Source organism: Podarcis cretensis (assembly GCF_951804945.1).
Source record: "Podarcis cretensis genome assembly, chromosome: 1".
Lineage (NCBI taxonomy): Eukaryota > Metazoa > Chordata > Lepidosauria > Squamata > Lacertidae > Podarcis > Podarcis cretensis.
The window spans coordinates 28,439,250-28,464,821 of record NC_137170.1 but is presented as its reverse complement, the minus strand read 5'-3'; the positions used below and the strand labels follow the sequence as shown (position 1 = coordinate 28,464,821).

Genomic DNA, 25,572 nt, shown 5'->3' with positions numbered 1-25,572 from the left:
CTTTGAAACACATCCTGTATATCCCAGGAAGAGCATCCTTGATCTTCAATTGTACAGATTGAATTTTACAAACATAATAAATATATTTACCCCCTTACACATAACAGTATATGTACAACAGCAGTTGACAATAGTAGCTCAGAACAGCAACTAAGGATATTTTCCACTTCCCTAAATTATTTGGTACTCTAGGCACACAGGAGCAAGTTAATGCATGATGTTACCACATGTGGCTAGCCTGCTTTTATCCTTCCACTAAAAAAGATTACCCTTTTGTTCTTTGTTAACATCCAAATCAAGAATTCAAAAAATAAGCAAGTAGTTTTGTCACAGGGGAAAATGCCAAATTTCTTAACATTCCTGACCTACTTTAAAAACAGAGAAAACAAACAGCCAATATTCTACTATCTTCCAAAAATGGAAACTTAACTCTTAAATTACAATTGATATAGCTCATTTCAGCTCAAGGTCTGCTATCTTGAATACAATGAACCAAACTAATTATAATTTGTCAGGTTTGGAGATTGTTCCCCACCTCCATAAAACAAAGCCAAAAGAGACTTTTTTTTAAAAAAAAGCAGAAGAGCAGGGATTTGTGAACAAGTGAAAAGTTATTTCTTTCCTCTCTCTTGCACTGGAACTACAGAGTTTTCACTCAGCAGTAATAACATGGGGACATTGTTGCTGTTTGATGTGAACAGACCAAAAATGAAAACCCAAAGGTGCTAACACTATTTTAAATATGACATTTCTACAAATCTGGATATATCACACGTGTTGCATGTTCTTTGCTTTTTCTAGCAACTGTTCTTCAATTACAAGTTTCATCCCCTTGAAAAAGACAGCTAGCACAATATTTGTATTTGTGAAATCATGATCCATTTCCAGGGAGATGACCAATGACAAAAAGCAGGTTATGATATAGGTTGGAGAAAGGGAGATGGAAACTCTGGTTGCCACTAGGCAGCTGGAGCGGGGAGGGGGACACACCTTACACATTAAATTTAAATAGTCCAATATAAAGTTCTTTGTGACAGTATCTAAAACCTCCTTAAAAGTCCATCTTTAATGTAGACGTTTCAAATGATTGCACATACTAGAAAGCTGGTAAGATTAGACTTGGTGTTTGTTACAATTGAAACTCTGTAGGACATCTACAACCAAAGGAATCCAACGGTCCTACATATCACATCAATCAATGCAAAGCAGGAATACCTGAAGATTGCAAAGGCACAAGACTCTCACCTTTGTGTAATCACTCTGTAAATCTCCCATTGCCCTGATCAAAACATTTAGAAGTTGCTTTCTCTATATCCCTGCCAAGGTGCTCCTGTTTTCTGTGCAAATCTAAACATAAGCCCTTCTTGCAAACCGTTAATTGCTTCAGAAGCAAAGATACTGAATAGAAACAAATTCCAAGTCTAAGGGGGGGGGGGGGGAATCAAGTGACAAAAAGCTTAAAGACTAACCATGGGGACACCTTGCCCTCCCAAAAGGAATGATGATTTTCAATGGAAACCTAACAAAAAGGTCTGCTCAATTACATTCTTAAAACCATGATTAAAATTCAAGTACAACAATAAGTGTAAGCAAACTAAATTCTTACAGCAAGCTGCTACAATAAAATGAAATTAAAAACACACTTTTTGATTTTAAAAAGGAACACTTGATGGAGCAAGTAAGAGCACAAGTTTGGTATGTGACTCGCTTTCAGAAGAACTTCACAGGTACTTGTTAACACCCTCACCAACCAAAGCATACCCACAATTAACTTGCAAGACACTATGCCTGCTTCCATATAGGCCTATCTGTAGGTCACTTTTAAAGCTGTGGTATCCTTTAAAATAAATAAAAGGCTAAAGACAAGCAGCTGTTCAGTGCCCATGATGTGCACAATGCAAAGTCATCTGTACAGTATCTGGGTTCCAGTAATGAATAGTAAATGGTAGCCTATTGCAGCCTATTTGTTTCACAGTGCAATATTTCTGATTGGTCTGAAGCCTGTATTAAATCATACTTAAAAACTAGGATATACTCTGTGGGCCACAAGATACAGAAGGATGCAAGGAAAATGGCAATTGATCTCAATATAGTCACAATCTTGGCATGTTAAGTAGTGGCATATATTATTTTAAACCTACATTGTTTTACACAGTGGGAATAAAGTACTTACACGCACCTTCAAGTTCAGAGCTAAAACTGCACCCAGTGATGCAGGTTTAATAGGCAATATATATTGTATCAGAAAGTGGGAGGAAATGTTTACATTTAAAAACTCTTGATGCTTTATGAATGTCACTATACAACAGTACTGACAAATTTGGCTAAACTTTAGCAACATCCTGGGTGCAGAAAGACCTAACTGCTTATTGCATGGATCTTCTGTAAGCAGGAACAACTGACGCATCTGAATCAAAATGCAAAGAAGACAGTTGTGAAGAGAAGAGGAAGGAACTAATACATAGTGCTGATTAAACACAGTGGCCATTTTAATAGAAAAACATTTTTTATAAGTTTCCTTTTTCATACAAACACAAGCACTGAAAGAAGGGCAAGGGGGTAATCTGCTCTTCACTGTTTTTCAGGTGACTAGTATCCTCCAGATCTTATCACAGGAAATCTGGAAGTGCATGTCTTCCATTATCTGGCCTGAACTTCAACCCCACCATATTGCAAAGAGGCCCTGCATTTCTGAAAGTCTAATTTCCAAAGACCACTGCCACAATCACAGAAAAAAACAGCCTCAACAGCAACTTTCTGCTATTTATTGAGGAACTGATTAATTGAGCAATTACTGCTTGCTCAATTATCAGAGCTAGGGTGATTTTGTTCACTATATTTTTCAGTATTACTGAAATGAAAGTGGAAGCTCTTTCAATGCTGTAGATAGACCCTTTCCCAAAGTACACACTCACTTGCAACCTGATTTCATAACCAGCAGTGCACACTCACTTGGCAATGGGAATACATATTAAGTTTAGGTTAACCAGTGAAATCATATTTTTAAAGACTGATTTCTGACAAGCAATAATTCAGCACATAGCAGACTAGATTTGCTCAATCTTTAAAGACCTTTCGAAAGAGCAGGAAGACCGAGACATTAAAAGCTTCCATCGGTACACCCTTTAAAATACAACATCGCATTAAATGAAAGATTCAGAATTATTAAATTTAAAATACAAATGAGGATTTTGGTACCAGGATCAAAATTTATATAAAAGGCCTAAAACTGTAGATAAAATTATTATGCATGACCCAGCACAAGGGCTTTAAAAATAGTTTTACTCATACAAGGTAATTATTAGAACTCAATGCTTCAGTCCTTACTGTTTGGTTAGAAACCTCCACGCAAGTTTAAGCAAGATTCTCACCAACCCCACTCCTAGAAAGAATGGGTCAGCACAATTTATACACAAGACACACTAAGCTTTTCCCATAGTATTGTTACCAAAAAAGAAGAGTTCCTTCAAATCAGTGTATGGGGAGATTAAGCCTCACATGCTAGTTACCTTTATCTATAGGAAGAAGTGGTTAATTAAGGTATTAATACAAAACCAGCTTTCAGGCATAGCTAGCTGCACCAATGCCTCAGCTTTCCCATTTGAAGTAGTGTCAACGTTGCCATGCTATTTCTTTGTTCTAGCAGTCTCGGTTCTACTGTTCTTTTCCGATGCGCAGATATAGATTTCTGTTGAAGTGTTATGTCCAAGAATCAAAATCTCCTGCTTTTGCTTTGAGAGTTTCTTATGTGTAAGGAACTTCACCATTCTGCATCTCCAATAGCTTTGGAAAATACATAATCTCTTCCATTAAGATTCATGATTCCATCTTTGAGGTGAAACTTCCACTTGTTCTTACTTCTATGAATCTGTTGAAGGAGGGAAGCCAAAGTTGAAGAGAAACATCCCAAGCTTAAAATACAACATTTGTTAACAAAAACCTCCCACCCAAATCTGCTCTGGAGGGATGGATAAACTGCCCAAAAGAGCATGGGAAGGGTAGCTGGAGGTAGAAGGGATCTCACAAAAAAATACCTCTTCCCCTTCCACAGGAGCTTCCAGACAGATATTATGTCCACTTTGAGGGAAGCTCAAACCAGGTTCCTTCTGGCTCTCAATCTCTGGTTTTTCATGTACGAGAAACCCCCTAAAATAAGGGGTTTATGCTGCTCACAGGAGTGTGAACTGCTTTATACACATTCCCTCCACTAACGCTAGTAAAGAAGGGTTTCATCAGAGTGATGCTCTGAAACCACTCTAGGAAGTATGGCAAGAGGGAAGCAACCATGCTTCCTGGAGTAACTCCAAATCAACATGACACCGTATTGTATCACATAGCCCTAAAGCCCTTCTAAGATACATAGTCAGAGGGAATAGGAACAGAGGGGATCACACACTGTTGTATGCAGCATAAGATCCCTTTTTTAAATGAAGGGAAGAGAACCTGGGCGCAACAAAAGCAGCTCTTTGTGCCTCACTGTTTGGGCTCTTGGGACTCTCATAGGCCATGCCCCCTCCCCAAACCACTCCACATCAGCCCTGCACCCTACTTGAGTCGATGGAATGCATCTCTGAACTGTGATCAACACCTCTTCTTTGGATAGAGGATGCAGACCAAGGTGTCCATATGTGTGTATGCAAGTGAGTGTATGTGTGACAACACCTCTGACTTTTGCTTGGCTGGTATGTAGACCACAGCAAAGAGATAAGCATCATATCCATTGTGCCACACTCAAATTTTCCTTGTGTCCTATTTGCTGAAGCCATAAAGCCTGTAGAAGGTTGCTAATAAGGCAATGCATGTTGGTTTCTGCTCTCTTCACTGTGCAGCGAAATGCTTGTCACAAGACAATGTTTACATTCCAGTCAGAGTTGCTGTTGGAGTTTCTCACGGGAAAGGAGACTGGATGTGACGTACACTGGTTTCCTGTTTTTCACTGTTCACACAGTGTTCTCTCCGTGCTTTAGAGGAGAGAGGATGCTTTCTCTGCTCCGGCAGAGGCAAGATGTTTTTCTGTAATCTACCAGCTTTGAAGTGTAAATAAAGTAATATAGAGTATGTGGCACGTACTCCTCATCATTCCGCTGTGCTTGGGACACTGCAAATTCAACAATGCAGCCCTCAGGCTGAAAAAGATTCCCCATCTCCATATTATGAATACTTCTAATAAACCTTTACAAGCTCATGTAAAATTAACTGGAGACATGGTTTAAAGGTTTAAATAAATGATTCTAACTGCTTAAATTTACTAAGAATTGCGGCTCTAAATTGTCAGCAAACTGTACTAGGAAAGTGAGGTTTATACCACTATTAATACAAACATTAAAAATATACATATTCTCTCAAGTTTATGGTTTTTGCAGGAGGCAATGCAGGTTTTAGGAATCATATTTGTCAGATTTACCTTGTCATACTGGCACACAACAACATTCTCAGTATCAAATAATTCCTGCCCTTCTTCATCACTCACATCATCTTCGCTATTCAGAGGCTCCTAGAAAATATTTGAGTATTCAGATGACCCAATTCATTAAACATTACACATTTATATAGAAGTCCTACACAATGAAGACACCAGTTTTAAAATATACATATGTGCATATTACCTAGTCATGCATGTTCTTTAACTGACAAAAGCTCACCACTTTGAGCTCCCGCCCCCAACCTTTCAAACCCATTTATCTAATAAGAGCAGATTTTTTCCCTATCCTACAACCAACTCAGCTAGAATTAACACATTAATCTTATCTATATGTGCTGTGAAAGTCTAATCGAAGCAGACACCTCAAAATTTACCTCCTCAACTTGGCCATCTTCGCCTCCATCCTTTTCTTTGTCCTCCTCTTCATCATCATCATAATCTTCCTCCTCTTCCTCCTCCTCTTCAGATGATGTGTCACCCGCTCCATCTACCTGTAGCACCAAAGGTGCCTGTGGCTGTGCTGTTTGCTGCTGAGGTTGCTGCTGACCTGCTGCAGGAATCTGTGCTTGTGTTGCTGTGGGTGCAGCCACTGTTGTAGGTATTACCTGGGTTTTGTTTCCTGTAAATAAGATCTGCTGGGGTTGGATAATCACTCCCGTTTGCTGTGAGATACCTCCAGGAATAGGAGCCAAAACCTAGGCAAAAATAATTAAAACAAAAGCTATTGTATCACAGCTATAATTCCTACTTAAGTCTCAGTTTTTGTTTCTGTAATAAAACAAGCAAGACAATCTACTTCTGTTTCTTGCAAACCTTGCATATGAATATTTATGTTCAATAATTATTGAGGAAATAATTATTAAGAACTTGGCATTTATTAAAATATAGCCTAATTTGATTAACAGCTAGCATTAGACACTGCTTAGTCCTTTTTAGCTGCTGCCACCTCATGAAGCAAAAGAATGGAGACAAACTTGAGTCCTCCTTCCATTCCACTATCTTCCTCCAGTGCAATAGAGGGAGGACTCAAGTTTGTCTCCATTCTTTTGCTTCATAAAGTGGCAGCAGCTAAAAAAGGACTAGGCAGTATCTAATGCATCTTCATAAGTAGCAATGGATTCTCTAATCAGGACGCCTCATATTTGTTTAGACTGTTCAAATCCATGTTGGCCTCTTTCCTCAAACACAGACCAGATGGGTAAGGCAATAAGGGATTGTTCTGAAGCCATTTCCAAAAAGAGCTGCCCCTAATCCTGCTTGATTTCATTATGCTGATGTGTTATAGAAGAAAGCAACATGCTAGCTTTATTATGAATACATAAAACTAGTTCAGTAGCTAAACACCATTCATTTCTTCATCTACAAGGTGTCAGCAGTGTTTAATATTTTAAGTGAGTCATTGTTTAACTTTACTGAAATCAATTATGCCACAGTCACAACAAAAATAATGTTTGCTCTGTCCCTAATTATAAATACTTCTTCTCACACCCATATCCTTTCCCTTAACTCTCCCATTTTTGTGCTAACATGATACCTGCAAAGTGACCTGGAAGATTCCCCTTAGTTAACCAAACAATCTTACTTGCTGAATAACAGGAGACTGTACCCCACCAGGTTGCATCTGTGGTATAACCTGCTGCTGTAGAACCACTTGCTGCTGTGGTTGAATGATGTATTGAGCTCCATTAGCAGTTCTAACCACCTGTAGGATTTGGCCTGTAATAAAATGAGTCCATTTGAATTATCTCACTTAACTTGTGGAACTTTCTCTTGACCCAAGAGCCAATCATGCAATGAACTGACACAAACACACACATGAACCGAAGCATTTTTACAAAGGAAACCAATAATGTTACACTGGGAAAATTCTTAACTCATTGACATGTCTATTGATACCCTACAAGTTTACTGTTTAGCCATGTCAGTTTTACATCATGTGAGGTGCCTTGCTGAATCAGACCAAGAGTTCATCTAACCTTACATTTTGTCTGCATTATTAATTAACTAGAGGACTCTTGGAGGCTCAAAAGCATAGTGTGGTGCACTTGTGGCTGTTCCTACACAATTGCCCCAGCATTGGCTGAGCACCGAGAGATCTCATTTATGGTTTGGGCAAGCAGAACATGCATCTCTCCTCCTCCTCTTGCAGTTGCCATGCTAACATGAATATGCAGCTTAACAAGTTGCTAACCTGCCCTCCCACATGTCTGGTCTATGGTCTTCATGCCCCATGTTTTGATAATGAGGATTGCCTCCCAAGAAACAGAACAAGTGGTGGTGACATTAGCATGGTGGGTAGTCAGGAGAAGACCATGAGGCAAGTGCTTCCCTTTCCTTCGCCTCTATGTGCTTTGATTTTACAGTGGTGCCCTGCAAGACGAATGCCTCGCAAGATGGAAAACCCGCTAGACGAAAGGGTTTTCCATTTTGGAGGTGCTTCGCAAAATGAATTTCCTATGGGCTTGCTTCGCAAGACGAAAATGTCTTGCGAGTTCCTGCGGGTTTTTTTCCCTTTCCCCCCCTTTTTCTAAGCCGCTTATCCGCTAAAAGCCGCTAAAACCCGCTAAAAGCGCTAATCCGCTAAGCCATCAATGGGCTTGCTTCGCAAGACGAAAAAACCGCTAGACGAAGAGACTCGCGGAACGGATTCTTTTCGTCTTGCGAGGCACCACTGTATACTTCTTATTCTCCACTTCCAAAATATATAATTTGATACATTTTTATGTTTGATATTCTAAAGTATAACACTACAGAAATGCATATTGACACATACACAAACAAACAAACCTGAATTTGTGAGTATCTGCTGAACAGGAGTAACCCCGGCTGGCAAAGCCAAGGTAGCTGCGGTGGCTGCAGCACTCTGAAATATAAGAAACTAGTTTAGCAGCAAAAATAAATTATATAATGAAAACACAGATTTAAGACGAAGTAGCACATGGATTTCAATAGCCGATTACATGTCTCTATATTAGAATAACAACAGCTTTCTTCTTCCACCCACATTTTTAACTGCTTTGAGCACTTCTTAATTTATTAAATTTCTATACAACTCTTCATCTGAGAATCACAAGGCAGTTTACAATACTCTTACACTTCTTGTAAGAGTATGGCTTTTAAGTCAGTCATAGTACTGTTTATTTTATAAATACAAATATTAAATAATTAATTCCCTTTTCTTCCAGTTCATTCAACAGGTCTACCCAGAGTGGATCCAGAGTTGCCACTGACTAGAGGAGGAAACTGGGGACTGACTAGAGGAGGAACCTCCACTGACTCACATCCCTTCCACAGGGAGGAGGAGCCCTGCTGTTCATGAGAAAAGACACAACGGATTTAACCTATAAAATTCTATAAAAATATTTTCTTGTAAGATAATAATTGACAATCTATTGAGAATTCTGGAAAACCATCAGACTGCTGCATATAACAAGGACATGCAACAATTACTCAGAGAGCAGGGCTCCTAGAATACATTTTGTTAGTCTTAGGTTCTCAGGTTAGTGGTAAGTTTTCAAAATGTGGCCTCATTTGCACAGCACTTCAAACCACAGTAGAACTATACTCAAGGATGTATACACATAGTGAACTGTGAGCGCTTTGCTTCTAACTCCTGCTGCTATCTATAGCTCAGCCAAGGTTTGACTTAGTATTACATCTTAAATCAGGCTTGTGATCCCCCCCCCAGCATACTACAAATGGTAAGACAAGAGCTAACCTTGGTTTCAACTCCTGGTTTGTCTGAAGAAAAACAAACCATGAGCTTGTGTTCTGACATAACTCTGAGCCACACCATGGGGTAGCTCCTGAAAGCAGGAGTGGTGGTGGAGTGAAGAGCCCATTATTTCTGCCCTGTGCACCTTCACATTGTGTATTCACCAGTTTATGTTTATCTATGACTTAAAGTGATTATGTAAACCAGGTCCATATTTAGACATCAACTTGTTTGTTTACTTAGGTTTTTCCAGACATGGCCCATTTTTATGTTATCAATATTTTATAGTTTTGTTGATTTTATCATGTACATTGCTTAGATTAAGATTTTTTTCTTGATAAGTGGTACACAATTTATAACCTATATAATACATTTAGCTGCTACCATAAATATTCTGCTTTTTAAAAACAGACTAAACATTCAAAACAGTCACTGAAAAAGAGGCATAAGCTTATACAATTCAATGTTATTTTGTACAGTGCGGGTTTAGTTTTTCTTTATGCAGACTATAATTTGGCTTGGTCACAAACAATCTTTCCTAATTGGGTCCTGGCATGCTTGCCTTAAAGGTAAACTGCTTAATCTTACCATGCCTGATGCATTCATGTGCTGTATCAGCTTGGAATCTGGCATAATAACTTGTTGTTGAGGTGCTACAACACATGAGAAAAAGGTAATCAATCCTTGAATCACCACAGAATACTTTGCCATAGCTTATTATTAACACTATAATCATAGAATAGTGTGTGAGGATGATAGATCATTCTAGTCCAACCCCCTAATCAATGCATGAAATCCAGAACTGAAGCATCCAACCAATGTCTGCTCGAAGACTTCCAGATAATTAGTTCTCCTTTTACCATCAATAAGTTATCCTAATAATAAACCACAATCGATCCTATTGTGACTGAAACCCATTAGATCTAATCTTGTCTTCTGGAGAGGTTGAGAACAAGTCTTTGTCCTCTTCTATAAGACAGACCATCAGATATTTTAAGAATGCAACCACGAAAAATAAGTCATGTCAGACTAACCTGATCTCGTTTTTTGACAGAATTACAAGCCTGGTAGATGAAGGGAACGCAGTGGATGTAGCCTACCTTGATTTCAGCAAGGCATTTGACAAGGTGCCCCATGATATTCTTGTAAAGAAGCTGGTAAAATGCGGACTTGACTATGCTACCACTCAGTGGATTTGTAACTGGCTGTCTGACCGAACCCAAAGGGTGCTCATCAATGGTTCCTCTTCATCCTGGAGAAGAGTGACTAGTGGGGTGCCACAGGGTTCTGTCTTGGGCCCGGTCTTATTCAACATCTTTATCAACGACTTGGATGATGGACTCAAGGGCATCCTGATCAAATTTGCAGATGACACCAAACTGGGAGGGGTGGCTAACACCCCAGAGGACAGGATCACACTTCAAAATGACCTTGACAGATTAGAGAACTGGGCCAAAACAAACAAGATGAATTTTAATAGGGAGAAATGTAAAGTATTGCACTTGGGCAAAAAAAATGAGAGGCACAAATACAAGATGGGTGACACCTGGCTTGAGAGAAGTACATGTGAAAAGGATCTAGGAGTCTTGGTTGACCACAAACTTGACATGAGCCAACAGTGTGACGCGGCAGCTAAAAAAGCCAATGCAATTCTGGGCTGCATCAATAGGAGTATAGCATCTAGATCAAGGGAAGTAATAGTGCCACTGTATTCTGCTCTGGTCAGACCTCACCTGGAGTACTGTGTCCAGTTCTGGGCACCACAGTTCAAGGACACTGACAAACTGGAACGTGTCCAGAGGAGGGCAACCAAAATGGTCAAAGGCCTGGAAATGATGCCTTATGAAGAACGGCTAAGGGAGCTGGGCATGTTTAGCCTGGAGAAGAGGAGGTTAAGGGGTGATAGGATAGCCATGTTCAAATATATAAAAGGATGTCACATAGAGGAGGGAAAAAGGTTGTTTTCTGCTGCTCCAGAGAAGCGGACACGGAGCAATGGTTCCAAACTACAAGAAAAAAGATTCCACCTAAACATTAGGAAGAACTTCCTGACAGTAAGAGCTGTTCGACAGTGGAATTTGCTGCCAAGGAGTGTGGTGGAGTCTCCTTCTTTGGAGGTTTTTAAGCAGAGGCTTGACAACCATATGTCAGGAGTGCTCTGATGGTGTTTCCTGCTTGGCAGGGGGTTGGACTCAATGGCCCTTGTGGTCTCTTCCAACTCTATGATTCTATGATTCTACATCTCCATTCAGTCTTCTAGTTCTGTCAATCTTTCCTCAAAGGTCTCATTTTCCATCATGACCATCTTAGTTGCCCTCCTCTAAGCCCATTCTTATTTGCCTATATCCTTTTTAAAGTATCGTGTCCAAAACTGGACACAATACCCCAGATGAGATTTCACTAGCACAGAATAAAGTGGAACTATTATATCCTGTGACTTGGAAACTATATTTCTATAAGCTTTTCTGCAGCTGTATCCCTGTCTCATGTTCAGCTTGTGACTGACTACAATTTTGGGAAGCTTTCACATGTACTTACAGCAGAATAAAGTGGAACAAGTCTTGTGTGACTTGGGATCTCCAATTCTGTACCTATACATTTTTACACACCCCACACCCCGGAAATATAGAATTTTGCATTTTGTTAATTTAAGCCCATGTTTCCTTTCCCTCAAGATAATTTTGAATCTTATTTCAGTCTTCTGATATGCTGGCTAGCCACAGCAGGTTTGTGTCATCTGCAAATTTCTTAAGAATTCCCTCTACCCTCTTCTTCACTGATGAAAATATTGAAGAACATTAGACCCTGGACAGATAATAACAATAATAATTTATTATTTTTACCCTGCCCATCTGGCTGGGCTTCCCCAGCCACTCTGGGAGGCTTCCAACAAAATATTAAAATACAGTACAGCCCTGTACCACACAAAACTTTCTTCCAGTTTTATAAGGAAACATTGATGAGCATTCTCAAAGTATGGTTTTCCAATCAGGTATGATTTCACCTGAAATCACACTAATCTAGTTTGCATTTAACCTATGCTAACCAGAATATTCGTCATCAATTTTGTCCAGATACATTACACTCACAGCAATCCCACAATCCACTAAACTAGTAACCCAGTTAAAGGAATATTAACCAACAATGTTTCTTCTTCAAATGAGGTTTTCCATATCATAATCTATTTATATTGTGGACACCAACACCAGATACATACCTCAGTAGAAACAATTCCTAACAAACTTAGAAGTCTTGAAAAGGTGTATGGCAATTATCACACTCACTGCAGAAGGTTCAGTTTTACCTCTGTGCTTGCTAAGAGAGGTGAGTTTTTAGTTTAAGTTCATATCCTTTACTATTATATGGAAGAGATCATATCCACTACAATATTCCAAACATTTTAAGCCAAGGACCTAAAATCCTAACAGAGAAAGGAAGAACAGTGATAAGCAGGATGTGATGAGCCTGACCTATGCTGAACATGAGCACTACTGTTTGGCCAACTTGGTATGAGGGAAGCCATCTTAAAAGTCCAAGACTCCATTTTGTAACATAGCTTAGCAGTTTGTGTTTTCTTTCTTTAATTATATCTGTTACACAGACTGAATGGTTTGCCACTCCTGCCTCATGATAAGGATACCCCAGGAAGCAAGTTTTATTTCTGGTTTATACTCACAGCCTACCCTTTACCAAATGACCCAAGAGGGTTAAAAAAATATTACAATTGAAAATCAGGTGCAAATTACACTAGAATCAGAATGTAAGTAAGTTGTGTATTCTGTTTAGTCTGCTTGTTTGGCTTAAGATTCTCAATTTAACTGGGTACTAAATTAGATGTGATACCTCCTGGTTTGTTTTACTAATTTGAAAAACATCAGGGCATTTGAGGAGTGTTGAATGTTTTCCTCCATCTAAAATGCACCCCCTCCACCTGAAGCTGCAATTACTTCTGTAAAAGGGGAGGGGAGAAAGATACAGAAACTGTTTTTGTCTAATGCAGATGGGATTTAGATTTAGCCAAGAATTCAACACCTTTTCCTTACATGCCATGTTCCCAATCGTCAAACCTGCCCAGTGTGCCAAAGCAGTAAATCAGAATGCTGATAACCGTATCTGGTTGGGTCACCATAAAAAAATTGTTTGCATCTCCAGCTCTAATTGGTCCAGGGTGCTGGTGGTTTATTCTTTAACAGAAGCCTTACATTTGAAAAAGGCTGAAAAGTCACTTGAAGCAAAGATTCTAACTGATGCTGGCATGGAGACACATAGGCTGACGAGAGCCTCTTCAGAGCATGGGAGGCCATTTGGGACTTTAGGAAGTACACAATCTATTTAACAAACCCTGCTTAATGAAGCCATAGAAGCCAAAAAATTATGAAAGAAACATTAAGTAGTTTTTATATATTGGGTGGTATTTAACTATGCTCTATTCAAAGTAGATCCATTGAAATGAATAATCACAACCAAGTTAGGTCCATTAATATAAATGGGCCCTATTAACATCAATGGGTCTAGTCTGAGTAAAACTTGCTCTGTTTGTTCTCTATAAGCAAATGTTTACTTGAACAAGTCTATTGCTTAAGGGATGTAACTAGCTCCCATCTTTTGAGAGCATGCCTAGATTGCTTGATGGTCTTATGTCCAATTCAACCCGGAGGAAGCAGGTAGCTCATTCCCTGGCCTATACCACATGACTGCCTCAAGTCAACCAAGTGGCTTACTCTAAGGGCCAGATTCAACAAAGCTGGCACACTAAAAAAACAAAACAAAACCAAAAAAACAACAACAGTGCAATGGGGCTTTCCTCCCTTGCCTCCCCCAAATCTGCTCTGGCAAGCAGAAATTCTTGCACTCATAGGAATGATCAGAAGAGCATGAATTCCCCCATAAGACTTCAGAGTTGCCCATCTCCACTAAAAAATATTGTAATTGCTGGTGGCAGCAATTAAAAAATAGCTCTTGCTAACAGATTATTTGCTGGATGGGCATGTACTGAGTATTTTAGGGGATGTGGGTGGTGCTGTGGTCTAAACCACCATGCCTCCTGGGCTTGCCAATCGTAAGATTGGCAGTTCAAATCTGCGCAACAGGGGGAGCTCCGGTTGTTTTGTACCAGCTCCTGCTACCCTAGCAGTTCGAAAGCATACCAGTGCGAGCAGATAAATATAATTACTGCTGCGGTAGGAAGGTTTCCGTACTGTCTGGCACTTGTCACAGTGATCTGTATGCCAAAAGTGATTTAGTCATGGTAGCCACATGATGCAGAAAAGCGGTCTGTGGACAAATGCCGGCTCCCTCAGCCCGAAAATGGAGGTGAGAGCAGCACCCCATAGTCGAACTCCACTGGACTTAACGATCCAGTGGTCCTTTACCTTTACTGAATATTTTATTTTGTGGAAGTAAAATAAAATGTAGGGAAGATGTACCCAGGGTTTGGAGACTTGGGGGCATTTCTAGAGAGCATAAGACATTCATTGTTACTTAGGTGTTGCACAGAATCTAAACATTAGTCCTTGAGATAGCACTTATGTACACCTGCACACATTTTAGCAGCAGTATGGATATGTCATATTAGACAGCTGCCATTTGGAGATAAGCATCCTAAAAATCAGTAAGATGAAACAATTGTTACTTTCATCCAGACTAAGGGAATACAGTATTGTTTTAATAATAATAAAAAATCTGAATTGCCTTACTGGTGTAGACGTTTGATTTTTGTAGAAATTCATACTATGAGATAGCATATGCTAAGCCCAGTCATGTCCTAAATTATTATGGCATTCGTGGACACCACAGGGCACTGAGACAAACACCTCCAGCACACACCGAGGTCCACTGCCTTCCCAGTTTTTTGTTTGGGGAGTAGTAGTGCATGCATGTTTGGGGTTTATTTGGTAAATGTACGTGTTTTGTATTATTTGGGGAAGATTTGCCAATTTTTCTTTTGTGAAATGAGTTTTTGGTGCTCCCTTAAATGTACTCTCCTAAATGTTTTTTAAGACTCAAAAAGTTTGGAGGTCTGTCCTAAAAACAACCACCTGCAAACACTAGAACAGCTCCTCATACTATGCACCTCACACTTGCAGTCTTCACTTACAGCAGTTCTATTTTTCTAGAAAAAAAGGTGCTGGAACTCACAATGAACACCTCCCTCGTTCTCTTAGAATGGCAATGGCACCCACCTGAGAGGTGCTAGAACTGAGTTCTGGTGAGTTCTGGCTAGAAAAAAGCCCTGTAACATTTGAAATTATAGTAAGTAAGTGGAAGGACATTTTATGAGCAACTGGCACTTTAAGATGGGGAAATATCAGTCAATTAAGGACAAATGAATCTGCTTTATACCAAGTCAGACCACTGGCCCACTTAGTGTCTACACTGACTGGCAGTAGCTCTCCAGCATTTCAGACAGAGGACGTTCCCAGCCCTACCTGGGGATTGAACTTAGGACCTTCTGCATTCAAAGCAGGTGCTTTGCCACTGAGATATGGCTAGTTGTGATACACTGAAGACAACATGTAAATTGAAAAGGAATTGAGAACTTGTACTCCTGTTAATTTTTCTTTGTATGAAACATTGCTGTAACTTTACAAAGCCTCAGATCCAGAAAGGAACTCAGTTCTTACCTTGCTGTGTTGCAGGAATAAGGACTTGCTGTGTCTGGGACTGCTGCTGAACTGTTTGCTGTGGCTGTGGGTGATGGTGATGATGAGCATGCTGTTGCTGTTGTTGCTGCTGCTGCTGTTGCTGCTGCTGTTGTTGTTGCTGCTGCTGAACTTGCAGCAAAAGCTGCTGTTCCTCTGAATGAAATCCATCTACAGCCTTGGACTGCAGCAGCTTGTTTTCCCACAGCTGTGTTTATTAAGCAAGATTCACTTAAGGACACTTTTCTTTTTACATATATCAACTATATACTCTCTACATTATTATTACTGATTCAATGTACTCTCTTTTTTCTACCCATTTTGAAGGGAGGTGACCCGAAATCCTCTGGAAAATAAAGGGAACCTATATAGTGCTTATGAATTTGGCTCCATTCTGTATTTGAGTCACTCCTATCCATATTGATAGCATCATCCAGACATGCAGTTTTTAAGGGACATCAGCAACATAGTAAAAAGGACATCTATTCTGATGTCATAAACAGCCATTAGAAAATATTCTGCACCAAGCCAATAAAGCTAAGATACAAAGCTTGCTCTTTACTGGAATGAAATATTTTGTTTCCTGGATGAATATTACTGAATGGAATTCCTGAGATATTCTAAAACTTTTTTTAAAAAAATTCATTTCACACATTAGATTGCTCATTTACTGAAAATTTCAACTACAAGAAAATTTCTCTCAGTACAATGGAAGGAAGACAATTTTGATAATGAAAAATATTCAGAGTACACTATTACCGTAAATTTCGCTCCATAACACGCAGATTTTTCCTCCTAGAAAGTAAGGGGAAATGTCTGTGCGTGTTATGGAGCGAATGCCTACAGATGGCGGGGGAATCTGCTGCAGTTGTGAGCAGTTCGTGGCTCGCTTTGAAACAGCAAAGCGGGTGTAAGTGGCTCCTGTCAGCGAGCCGAGCTGGGGAGGAGGGAGAGAAGCAGAGCAGGGTTGGCTGCTTTAAAACAACCCCGTCCTCTATGTTCCTCTCTCCTCCCCACTGAGCTGCTAAGTAGCAGCAAAGCTTTTCAGCCAGCCTAGCCGGGAGGAGGGAGAGAAGCAGAGTGGGGTTGGCTGCTTTAAAACAACCCCGTGCTCTCTGTCCCTGCCTGCAGTTTTTTGCTGTCCGATTTTGGATTAGCCACTGTAGGGGCTGTGCGTGTGTGTGCTTGAGCTATCGTTCTCCTCCTCCTGCTTCCGTTCCCTCTCCCTGCGTCCCTCCGACTTTAGAATTGACACTCTGTGTGTCTGTGTGTGTGAGAGAGGGCTCCTTCTCCTCCTCCTGCTTCCCGTTCCTCTCCCTGCGTCCCTCCGACTTTAGAATTGACACTCTGTGTGTCTGTGTGTGAGAGAGAGGGCTCCTTCTCCTCCTCCTGCTTCCCGTTCACTCTCCCTGCGTCCCTCCGACTTTAGAATTGACACTCTGTGTGTCTGTGTGTGTGAGAGGGCTCCTTCTCCTCCTCCTGCTTCCCGTTCACTCTCCCTGCGTCCCTCCGACTTTAGAATCGACACTCTGTGTGTCTCTCTGTGTGTGAGGGCTCCTTCTCCTTCTCTTCCTTCCCGTTCACTCCCCCAGCGCCCCTGCGACTTCCAGCGCCCTGCAACTTTAGGGCCAGTTCTCTCTCTGCGTGTGTGTGTGTTTTGACCTCACTGCGCTTGTTGGGGGAGAGTGTTGGTCGCAATTTTTCTTGATTTGTCTCAGAGTGGTTACTATCATGGTTTCCTTGCCGGGGAGGAGGGAGAGATGCAGAGCCTGCTTGTTCTAAAGGAGCAAAGCCGGAGAGGAGCCTCTCCTGCATTATTAGCAGCATCCTTCTCCACACACCCCACACGTGCTCCTTGTCCCTTGAGTTCTTTTCCTTCCCTCCCCACTTAAAACGTGGTTACAAAGCACGGATCCACATGGATCCTCAGGATTTTTGCACTAGGTCACCCCAAATTCACCATCAGATCACATAGCATATCCATGGCTACAGCCTGCACCAAAAACCACACACACCCACTGTTTCATGGGGCCGCAATGGCGCAAAAACGTGGTTACAAAGCATGGATCTACATGGATCCTCAGGATTTTTGCATTGGGCTACCCCAAACTCACCGTCAGATCACATGTCTGTGGCCACAGCATGAACCACAAAAATCATACATCCACTGTTTCATTTAGAATATTTTTTTCTTGTTTTCCTCCTCTAAAAACTACGTGCGTGTTATGGTCAGGTGCGTGTTATAGAGCGAAAAATACGGTAATCTTTGCAAAGTCATTAAGCAGCAGTCACATTAAAACCATTATACTCTTAGATCTTCTTCAAAGAAAAGTGATGTAATTATGAAAACCACTATAAAACACTTATATTTAATAGCAGTATTTAAAGCTTTGAAGAGTTGATGTAGAGCAATGGCTACAACTTCCCAGTTCAAATGTTAATCCAGCCTTGAATTTACTAGGTGGCCTTAGTTAAGTTCTCCACCTGCAATTCAGGGGTAGCAATGTCTTCCATTATGGGGGTGCTCTAAGGAAGAATCTCTGCAAATGTATGAAGAATACTTGGAGTGACATGCTATATAAATATTTACAGCATACAGCCCTTCAAGCTGTGAGTTTTATGCATTGACTGCTACAAGGTTGCAAACAGCAAGTAATTTGTAGTGAACATAACTTACTGTTTTCAGTTCAACAAGAACCTGTTCATCAACACCCTCATCCAGAAAGACCTCTCGGACATCATTAATGACATCTTCAATCACAGACCTATATAGTTTAGGCTGCAAAAAGTCACAGATAAGACCAGCTTATTATATGAGATCTATGCTAGCAATATTTCAAAACACTTCTAGATATATTTTTAAATTACTGAACTAGTGTTTCACAGATAATCCTTGTGGATACTTCTTTAATTGTCTCAAAATTATATTTTTTAAAAAAGTTATTAAACCATCACATCTGCATAACATTCCAGAGAATCTTAGCACTTCTAGCAATAAGACAATTAATGCAGAGCTGGGAAACCTTTGGCCCTCCAGATTGTGTTGGACTACAATTCCAGTAATCCCCAGCCAGCATGGCAAATGATTAGAGATGGTGTGAATTGTAGCCCAACCATTGTAGCCTTGATCTAGTATGTAGTAACCTTGATTCACAAAATGTGAATCAAACCAAAGTACTCTGCTCTAATTCAGTCCAGTTCAACTGATGTCAAGTGGGACTAAAGCTTCAATTAACACGTGTACTAAAAAGTGGCAGGTTTTACAGCACAAATCATATGTAGGTCTACTTAGATATAAACACCACTGTGCTCACTCGGATTTAACCCAAGGTACATAGAATCATAGCAATGAAACAGTTTACCAGCACTGAATTCAATGGGGCTATAATGCTGAACACTCAGCAGCTAAACTATGAACTGGAGAAGAACCATTTTTCTCACTGTGCCCTGTGCATAGAGAGTAATTCATCTATTCTTTGACATATGTAAATATATGTACACACAGGTATTTTTAATACTGCTTTACTATGCAAGTCCACAATTCTTGACACACTTCTATTAAGCCCCATTGAGCTCAGACTTGGTTCTTTATAAACATATACAAGATCAGGCAAGAGCTTGTAAATGCTTTAAAAAGCAGGACAACAAACTGTTCTCTATTTCACCGAATATACATTTTAAAAAAAACAACAGCTAGAAGGACAAAAATGCACCAGCCGTAATGTTAGAAGGAGGCTGGAATGAAGTTATGTGGCTTTAGCAGAAATATTATAAAGGATTAAGTAAAAATAGATTGTTAATGGATGAAAGGAGGAAAGGTAAAGTTACATTATATTAAGATAAATTATAGGATAAAAATTGGGAAAGATGGAAAGGATTTGCTGAAATAGCTAATCGAACTAGAATACAAAAAAGGGAGGTGCGAGGTGGTCAAGGAAACAAGCAAATGAAAGATAAGTTATGGGAAGGTTCATTGTGTTTTTTAATTGTTTCTATTTTTCTGTTTTTTATAAAAAAAAAATTTCTATTCTCTTCTTTCATTATTGTGATGTGTTGTCAAGTTTTTGTTTAACGTGGAGTTATCTCTTTCTCTTTTTGTAACATTTAAAACTTTAATAAATATTTTTTTTTTAAAAAAAAAGAAATGCACCAGCCGCTTTGCCATCAAACAGCCACAGCAAATTGAATTTGAAAGCTGAGAGCGGCAGCTTCTGAACGAGAGCGCGAGCTCCTTTCAGCTTGCGCTGTGCAGGCACCTCCCAGCCTGCTTTCCGCAGCTCTCTCCCTATTTAAAGGCTGATGTGGTGTTTAAATGGAGAGGCGGTGACGTGGGGCTGGAAAGCACCTTCCCATCCTGGCAGAGTCTATATTAGAGAGCGGCAATGGCTCTATATAAACAGGGCAGCCACAGGGAGGAGGAACACAAGGAGCAGGGAGAGAGAAAAGCGAGGGGAAGCCATGATGGATCTCAGAGCACAAAATAAGAGCGGCCAAATCTGCAACGGAGCCGCCCGGACCCTGGTTTGTCAGCAGTGGTTTATTGGGATGGGGGGGAGTGTTATTTCCCCCCCTTAGTGAATTCGGTTTGTTCTTTTTTAAAAAAATGTGAAACGGGGAAATAACGATAAAAGGGGCAGGGTTATTTTGTTGTTGTTTTTCCCTTCGTGTGACTGCTTATTGCAAACCGATGTGGAAAGCGAGAGACTCGGGGAAACTGTGTCGTCTAGTATTAAACCGAGACGGGGAAGCGTAGAAAAGGGAGGCGGGAAAGGAGGAATAGAGGCTTAATCGTTGTATTTGTTACAGCAATGCTAAATAAAAACCTTTTCTGGGGAAACCTCGCACGGGCTTAAAAGAGTGCTTTCTTTTTGGCGCACGTCAAATATATTTCCGAGAAAAGATGGGGGTTGGTGGGAAGAGGAGGAAAGGAGGAAGAGAGACTTCGGTTGTTTTTTTTTTTTTCCTTCTGCCGGGTTAGGAATTAAAAAGTGCTTTTCAACCTTTGGTCACCGACACACATACATTTAAATTTTTCAAAAAAATGAACACCCACCCCAACCTCAGAAAGGGGGGGAGAGAAAGGCACCCACCACCCGGGCGGGAGAGAAAGAGGCGCCAGGGGAACCCGCCGCTTCTGTCTGTCTCTCTCTCCCACGCCCTCCGCGGAGGGGGGAGAGCCGCTGAGCGGGAGGCTGCCTCGAGACGCCCGCGGCGCCTCTTCCGCGGTGACCCCCGAAGCAGCGCGCGAGGGAGACGGCGGCTGCTCCGAGGGAGACAGAGCGAGCCCGCCTCCCTCCTCCTCTGTGGCTCCGGGCGGAGGCCGAACGAGGGTCCGCTCCTGGCTCGCTCTCTCTCTCTCTCTTTCTCTCCCGCCGCCCCCCGCCCATACTACGACCACCACCACCGCAACAACCGCCTCCCTCTTCTCCACACAAGCCCAGCGGCCCTCCCGCCTCCCCGCCTCGAGGCTCCCCCTTGCGTCCTTACCACGGGGTTTGTATTAGCCGAGCTCGCCATGTCCCGCGCCAACCCCCCGGGCAGGACACCGCACACCCCCAACGAGGCAGCGGCTGAGGCAAGAGCAGGCGGGCGGGCGGCGGCTGAGGCACCTTCAAGCACTTCTCTCCCTCCCCCCCACCCCCCTCGCCTCTCTCTTAAGGGAAGACCGCGAGCTGAGGTAAACTGCTGGCTCCTCTTCTCCTCCCCCCTTACTTCGCGCGCTCTCCGCCTTCCCCTCCCTCCCCCCGGTCTCGCCTCAGGGGCTTCCCCTCGCCCTCCGTTCTCTTTCTCTCCCCTTCTCTCCCTCGCCCGCCGCTGACGGGGAAAGCGCGTTCCGAGGCCGCCCTCCCCCCGCGGCCCGGCCTTACACGGCGGCCCTTGGGCTGCAGCCGCCTGCTCTGCTCGCTTCGCCCCTTTATATAGCGAGTGCCGAGCAGCTGCGCGAGCGGCCAGAGAAAGGGGGAGGCCGGGGAAGGGAAGGGAGGGGGAGGACGGCCACGTCCCGCGAGAAGGAGCGAGACGTTGCCTATCGCCGCCCTCCTCCTCTTCACGACTTCCGCTTTTCTGACGCCATGACACCTATACCCAGGCGGAAGGCCGAAGTGGGAGCCGAACCGCCATGGCGGCTTCCTTGGCTATTCCGTTGCTCGCAACGCGCGGCTCTTTCTGCCCGAAATTTGAGCCGCCTTTACGCCCGACGTGTAAAGAATAGACTTAGCCATAGAGACGCCGAGGTCTGGAACCGCGCGCTCACGGGCGACGATGGCTTTCGATGTTTTACCTGAAGTTTAGCGACTCTACCTGTTTCTATCTCTATGGGTTGAGGAGAGAAGTCGCCCATCTGGTGCGTTACCAGTTTCCATGTGTGAGGCGGGAAAACGTAATATAAAATAATGCGGCCTCTCTAGGCACACATCTCTATCGTATCGTGTCCCTTTTGGGGCGGGAGGTGGGGGAGGCGTTGCCTGTCCTGTTCTATTAGGCACCGGAAGCGCCGGTGTAAGCTTCGCGGAGCCTGTCATCCTTGCCCCCGCCACTCAAGATGATGGAGGAGGAGGAGGAGGTTTATATGGCGGGGAACTGGTAATGCTGACCCGTTTCTCATCAGCTGCTCTGTGTGAATCTGAAGTTGGCGCCTCCACCCGTTTGAGCATTATCTGGGGTTTAGATGTGCTCAGCAAGCCAGTATTTTAGTGGCCGGACTGGTAAAACGCGCAATGCAAGTTAGCAGGAACTTCCCCGGTATTGGAAAGACAGTAAACCCCATTTGTCATTCAAAGCGGCGAGCGAATTCCTAATTTATTTGTCACGTCTATAGCCCACGTTTCCTCCAAAGGGCACAAGGTTGCCCACACGGTTCTCTTCTCCTTCCAGTTTTTATCCTCACAACAGCACTCTTGAGGTAGGTCAGGCTGAGAGACTGTGACTGCCTAGGGAGCTTCATAGAATAATTGTTGAGCTGGAAAGGGATCCTGAGGATCATCTAGTCCAACCCCCTGCAATGCAGGATTATGCAGCTGTCCCATACAGGGATCAAACGTGCAAACTTGGCATTAACAGCACCACACTCTAAGCAACTGAGCTATCTAGTGGGCTTGGCAGGGATTTGGACCAGCACTACTCACTATGCCACACTGGCTCTAGGCTGCGGTCCTAACCCCACTTACCTGGGAATAAGCCCCATTGAATTAAGTAGGGATGACTTCTGAGTAGACATGGTTAGGATTGCACTGCTAAACTTAAGAACTGGTTAGAAAATGTCATGTCTCTATAGCAGCAGAGAGACAGCCCAATCCTATACACATATATAAAAATATAAGCCCCATTGAGTTCACTATTTACTCCCAGAAGACTGGGTATAGGATTGCAGCCTTGTTGCAAAGCCATTTTGTAGTGACTTAATGGGGATTTATTTTATTTATAAGATTTATAAACCACTTGATCAAAGGTGAATTCCACATAACTATTAAAGTACAAATACTGTATACATAAAATAATTCTCATTAAAACACAGACAAAATAAGGAAGACTTTTAAAACAAATGTAGGTAGCTAAATTATATTTCTTGGTAGGTTTGCCGAAATAAAAAGATATTCAGCAGGTAGCGAAAACACTATAGCAAGTGGGCCTGTGTCAATAGGCACTGAAGTCAGTGTGAGGAAGTAATACAGTGAAAAATAAATGCCTTGCTAAGGGATTAATTCATTGAACAACTAAAATGATTATCAATATTTCTCTGCTTTTATTCACAATGAAGCCAATCTGCTTTGTCAATTAGACTCATTAAATTCAATGTGATTTACTCCCAGGTAAGTGTATTGTGAAACTTCCAACCCGAAAGTGGGGCATTTTAATGACGCTACTGCCTGTAATTCACCCCCATCATGCTGTTTTAACACTTGTGTGGCGTTTCTAATTATTTGTAGTTAATAATTTCCTGAAGCCTGGCCAGTTTCAACACCATCTATCATGAATGCAGCCCAGATGGCTGATACTCTCATTATTATGAAGGCTATGAACATGGGGCTATAGCTGTGGGGGTGGGGACAAATGCGGCTTTTTTTCCCTGGCAAACAGCCCATAGCAAAAGCCCAATAAGAAAAGCCTGATGGATCAGGTCAGTGGCCCATCAGTGGTCCAGCATCCTGTTCTCACAGATTCCTATGGGGAGTCTGAAAACAGAACCTGAGATCAACAGAATTCTCCCCACTTGTGATTCCCAGCAAGTAGCATTCAGAGGTAGAACATAGCCAGGTGCTGTGACTCATAGCCACTGACAGATTTATGCTGCATGAATTTGTCTAATCTTTTTCAATCCTTCCAAGATGGTAGCCATCACTGCCTCTTAGGGGAGCAAATTCTATAGTAACAATGCACTGGGTGAAGAAGTACTTTATTTTATCTGTCCCAACCTTTAGCTTCTTTGGATATCTACAAGTTTTAGTGTTGTAAGAAGGGACGAAAAACTTTTCTCTGTCTACTTCCTCAATGCCATGCATATTATACACCTCTATCATGTCACCTCTTACCTTTTCTTTAAACTGAAAAGCCCCAAATGCAACATTTTCTCATAGGGGAGTTGCACCATCCCCTTGATCATTTTGGTTGCCCTTTTTAAAATGTATTCCAGCTCTACAATAATTCTTTTTGAGGTTAGGTGACTCAAACTCTAAATGGTAATTATGAACAAGTTAAAAAATACAGGTCCCAATACAAACTCTTGGGGGACTCAGTTTTCTGTCCATTCCTAGTCTGCTTCCAGTTTTTTTAACCAGTTGCCAGTCCATAAGAGGACCTCTCTTATTCCATGAGTGCTAAGCTTATACACTAAGCTTACCTCTGTGCTGAGGTACTTGTCAAAAGCTTTTTGAAAGTATAAGTACACAATTTCAGCTGGATTGCCTCTATAATTCTATATCCTTGTTGACACACTCAACTCTTAATAGGTTAGTTAGACATCACTTACCCATTCGGAAGTCATGCTGGTTCCACTTTATCAAGACTTGTTCTCCTGTATCCTTGGTGATTTTATTCTTGATAATGCTTTCCACCCATTTCCCCTCATTTCCAGGATGGCTTTTTAAAAATTGGTGTTTTGGCATCAAGGCTAATTTTAAGGTCAAGTTACATATTTTCTTAGCTAGTCAACAATTTCACGTTTCAGTTCTTTAAGAACTTTTGCGTGGATGCTGTCTGGACCTGGCAAGTTTATGAGAATAGCTGAATTTGTAAAATGTGATATTTATACACAGCTGCAAATGGTTCTCGTAAATGCAAAGCAAGTTTCAAGTCACGGCTTTCTGAAAGGTTGCTGGCACAAACTGACTTCAGTTGATTGTGCTGTGTGCCTATATATATTTCTAAAGTACTGTTTCTGGAGTTTCACAAATTATGTGCAGGTTTTGCAGATACTTCTGGTTTCACATTTGCTGAAGCATGCAGATACACACAGAAAGCTAACCACCGGCTGACAGTATGTGATATGCTTTAGTTGTGCTCATACACGCTTACAATCAATTTGCAAACTTTCCCTTTAGCCTCATGCATCACCTTAAAGGATTCCCACAGAAATTCCCACCTTTTTGAATACAAGGGGCAATAAATAGGCTGAATGAAGACACTAGATGCTGAGCCATTGGCTTTTCGGGTCTATTTGTCCTGAGAGTGAAAAAAGCTAAACCAGGACTGCACCACTCAGAACATTATCAGGGCCAGTTTTACATTTTAATTAACTTCAATTAACATTTTTTGAAGAGGAAGCCTAGAGGAAGACTCTAAAATAGGCCAGTGAATAC

At 41.8% G+C, this 25,572-nt stretch overlaps 1 protein-coding gene across 2 annotated transcripts; it reads right to left on the bottom strand.

The window, feature by feature from the left end:
* Window positions 1–574: 574 nt before the first annotated feature.
* On the bottom strand, window positions 575–25,003 carry GTF2A1 (general transcription factor IIA subunit 1). 2 transcript variants are annotated; one of them, XM_079988938.1, is made up of 9 exons: window positions 24,744–25,003; window positions 18,456–18,557; window positions 15,761–15,986; window positions 9,726–9,790; window positions 8,210–8,285; window positions 7,005–7,138; window positions 5,797–6,117; window positions 5,405–5,494; window positions 575–3,868 (listed from the first exon to the last, which is right to left on the bottom strand). In XM_079988938.1, the coding sequence occupies exons 1-9, from the start codon at window positions 24,756–24,758 to the stop codon at window positions 3,761–3,763; spliced, it is 1,137 nt and encodes a 378-aa protein (XP_079845064.1). In that variant the 5' UTR covers window positions 24,759–25,003; the 3' UTR covers window positions 575–3,760. The 2 variants fall into 2 exon arrangements, with proteins under 2 accessions (XP_079845064.1, XP_079845063.1); XM_079988937.1 differs by lacking the exon at window positions 24,744–25,003 and adding an exon at window positions 21,266–21,588.
* Window positions 25,004–25,572: the final 569 nt, after the last annotated feature.

Coding starts and splice junctions, on each gene's coding strand:
- GTF2A1 (XM_079988937.1), bottom strand. CDS start 21,295: ATGGCGAGCTCGGCTAATACAAACCCCGTG. Junction 8,286..9,725: donor ACATGAATGCATCAGGCATG/GTAAGATTAAGC, acceptor CTTATATTTCAG/AGTGCTGCAGCCACCGCAGC. Junction 3,869..5,404: donor TTGTGTGCCAGTATGACAAG/GTAAATCTGACA, acceptor CTCCTTCAACAG/ATTCATAGAAGTAAGAACAA.